The sequence below is a fragment of the Salvelinus sp. IW2-2015 genome, unplaced genomic scaffold (genome assembly GCF_002910315.2).
Source record: "Salvelinus sp. IW2-2015 unplaced genomic scaffold, ASM291031v2 Un_scaffold3503, whole genome shotgun sequence".
Lineage (NCBI taxonomy): Eukaryota > Metazoa > Chordata > Actinopteri > Salmoniformes > Salmonidae > Salvelinus > Salvelinus sp. IW2-2015.
In genome coordinates, this window is record NW_019944783.1 from 82,218 (window position 1) to 85,933 (window position 3,716).

At 40.9% G+C, this 3,716-nt stretch overlaps 1 protein-coding gene across 2 annotated transcripts; it reads left to right on the top strand.

Annotated features, from left to right (window-relative positions):
• The first annotated feature begins 573 nt into the window (after positions 1-573).
• On the top strand, positions 574-3,164 carry LOC112075996 (elongin-C). 2 transcript variants are annotated; one of them, XM_024142894.2, is made up of 4 exons: positions 574-680; positions 1,126-1,157; positions 2,115-2,258; positions 2,688-3,164. In XM_024142894.2, the coding sequence occupies exons 2-4, from the start codon at positions 1,154-1,156 to the stop codon at positions 2,876-2,878; spliced, it is 339 nt and encodes a 112-aa protein (XP_023998662.1). In that variant the 5' UTR covers positions 574-680; positions 1,126-1,153; the 3' UTR covers positions 2,879-3,164. The 2 variants fall into 2 exon arrangements, with proteins under 2 accessions (XP_023998662.1, XP_023998663.1); XM_024142895.2 differs by having other exon boundaries at positions 620-728.
• The last annotated feature ends 552 nt before the right edge of the window (positions 3,165-3,716 follow it).

Sequence of the window (3,716 nt, forward strand, 5' to 3'; positions counted from 1 at the left end):
TCCTAAAATGGCACCCTATTCCCTTTATAGTGCACTACTTTTGACCAGGACCCATAGGGCATAGTGCTCTGTGTAGGGAATAGGGTGCCATTTAGGATGGACACCAAGCCTTCTGAATGGAGCAGCAGTCTAAGGCGCCCCCTGGAGAGACAGTAGGGTTAACAATCCTATTATGCAATGCAGCAGTTTTGTAAAATTATGACATAATAGGGGATGTTGAAATTAAACAAACTTGGATAAAACATATCGATGGCCCAAATGAAGGATAATTATTCTAACCGTATGGAAACATCTACTATACTGCTTCCTTTGCAGTGTTGCTGCTTTTGTTGTTGTTCTATGACGTTTTTGCAATACTTATTTTTTCCACAGAGCTGCGGTGTCGCCCCATTCTACATCGCAACACCATGCAACAGATATCTTGAAAATCAAGATGAAAAAGTTAGGAAACCCTATACTTTTTTGTTTTGTCAAATGCACTTCTATTAAACCTTGAAAATATTTGATAAATTCCACCACCAGATTAGATTTACTTATGTCAACCTTTGACAAATGTCAGACAGGAACTAATGTAAGCGGGAACTTGTATTACCTATTGGATTACAGACGCGCAACACTATTTAGCGGAACCGTTTCCTGTGTCAAAATATCTTGCTAGCCGAAACCTCAACTATTGTGTGGTAATGAACATAATGATCTTTTTTATGACACTATATCACTAATATTGCGTAAGTCACTATATTCTAATATGTATTTGTCATCGGATTATTTAGCTGTATTTTTGGTACCTTGATTGTTTGTCCAACTGGAAGGCAACGACTGGTTGGTTAGCTAGCTAGCTAACAAGCTACTTTAGCTGCCTGCTAGCTAACATAGCTATTACCTTCTGTTAGCTTGGTGCTTCAGCTGTTCTTTTACGGGTCGGGGCTAGATCATGGGCGCGTCTCTGGTTCGGGGTTTCAAGTATTTGAGGGATGCCATGTAAAATATGTAACGAGTTTCGCTACCAAATTAAATGCTACAATGTTTGTTAATTAGCCAGCTAACGGTATTTAGCTAGCCACCTGCAATTAGACATTTTGAAGTGTGGCCATAGTGACTTTAACAAAAGTCGTCTGTTTTCAGGGACAAGAGTTTCGAATTTGAAGACAAAATGGGTGAGTGGAATTGTTCATTTGACATGTTTCAATGTTTGTTGTGAAGATAATGAATGAAAAATGGCTACTTGTAGAGAAAATAATTACTAGCATAAGAGTTCAAGGCGAGAGGGATAACTGGGCCCAAAATCTATRTTCTCCAGCAGGTAACGGTATCGTTTTTTTTGTATGGAGGTCAAGGAGTGTCTAAATGGTTATTTGCTCAAATAAAAGTTGTACTGATATGTGGGACTCTTGACATCCCGGCCATCCAGGACCTCTACCAGGCGGTGTCAGAAGATGTCCCTAAGAATTGTCAAAGACTCCAGCCACCCTAGTCATAGACTTTTCTCTCTGCTACCGCACGGCAAGCGGTACCGGAGCGCCAAGTCTAGGTCCAATACTGCTTCTACCCCCAAGCCATAAAACTCCTRAACATCTAATCAAATGGCTACCCAGATTATTTGCATGCCCCTCTCGCTATTTTTATTTTACTGCTGCTGTTTAATTATATGTTTGAACTATTTCTTATTTGTGTTTTTTAAACTGCATTGTTGGTTAAGGGCTTGTAAGTAAGCATTTCACTGTAAGGTCTACCTGTTGTATTTGTATGGACTAATCAAATTTGATTTGCTCTTGCCTTCCATTTTTTWTTTTTTTTGAAATGTCTTTCTAACACAAATTGGAGCGGCCACTTGAGTGTCTGGTCAATATAATAAAAATAGTTATATTTTTTTGAACCTTTATTTAACTAGGCATGTCAGTTAAGAACACATTCTTATTTACAATGACAGCCTATCGGGGAACAGTGGGTTAACTGCCTTGTTCAGGGGCAGAATGACAGATTTTTTTTTTTACCTTGTCAGCTCGGGGATTTGATATTGCAACCTTTCGGTAACTAGTACAACGCTCTAACCACTAGGCTACGCTGCCACCCCAGTTTCAGCAGTCTTATTTTTGCCTCTGCCCCTCATTTAGATGGTGAAGAGAAGACCTACGGTGGCTGTGAGGGCCCAGATGCCATGTATGTGAAGCTGATCTCTTCTGATGGCCATGAGTTCATAGTGAAGAGGGAACACGCCTTGACTTCAGGGACCATCAAAGCCATGTTGAGTGGACCGGGTAAGCAGTGTTTGATTTAGCAAAGATTGTGCCTGGTGCTGGTCTACCAACTCAGTGGCCTAGTGGTTAGTGTCTGCTCTGAGATTGGAAGGTTGGGAGTTTGATCCCTGACCGAGTCATACCAAAGTCTTTTAAAATGGCAACCGGTGCGTCTCTGCTTGGCACTCAGCATTAAGGAGATAGATTAGGGGTAAGGCCCTGTTATAGACTAGTGTCCTGTCCAGGGGATGTACATCAAGCTGCCTCACACTACAAAAACAGGAGCTAGATGAGCTGGCTCACACTACAAAAACAGGAGCTAGATGAGAAACCTATCTAAACTCATTCTGATTGGTTGAGTGGGCCAGGTAAGCAGACATTCAGGACAATGTGTTGGATTTACATCATACTAATGTGTCACTTCTCCCTTTTTTTTCTTTTTTTCTCCAGGTCAGTTTGCAGAGAATGAAACCAACGAAGTGAACTTCAGAGAGATCCCTTCCCATGTCTTGTCCAAGGTGTGCATGTACTTCACCTACAAGGTCCGCTACACCAACAGTTCCACAGAAATCCCAGAGTTCCCCATCGCCCCGGAGATTGCCCTGGAACTACTCATGGCTGCAAACTTCTTGGATTGTTAAAAACTTCAAAAGAAATGTAGCAGAGTGAAACATTTTTCTTTGACTATTTAACTTGTTTGCCATGTTGCTTCAGATATAAAACAAAAGTGAATGATGAGTAAGTTATGTCAGTATGCTGTGTAAAATGTTTTTTTGCACCAGGCTTTGTACACATTCTGGTAGTAAAGACTTGAATCTTAATCTAATAAACTGATATGGCTGCTCCAGAATGTGACAAASTGGCTACCCCCGTTGTACACAATCATTCCTTTTACCTCCCCATAACAATAAAGTTCGCCTGAGTCTTTTGGTGCCGAATGGCTCCCTTTTACGTTTAGTGTTTACAGCTTTACATTGAATTAGAATAGATATTGAAGGTCTGTTAGCCTGGTTTATATTCATTAGTGCACACTAGCAAACCATGTCATAATGTTTTGCAATGAAAATGAGTTTCTTATAAGAAATGCTCGGATAGTCCTTCCCCCGTTTCAGTGCATATATTTCCATTTAGGTTCTAGTGGACAAAAGCCTGGCAGAATCGTCTTACCTAATATGAAGGTGTTTGGGAGTTCAGTTATCTGTTCCTGATAACGTGTTCATAGGGTTATACTAGTGCGACGGTAACTGGATTAGCCTACCAATCCATAGACGGGTTCATGATTTCATGTCACACGGCTCCAGTAAAGTGTAGACTCAGTTATCTGCCAACATAAAACCTTAGATAATAAAATGCCATGGGCAGGGTGGACCTGATCCCAGATCAGCACTGCTTCTCTGAGACGCTAGATAAATATGGGCCAATGAGTATCTGCCAACATAAAACCTCATCTATCGAGGCAGACTAATACAGTCAGCTACC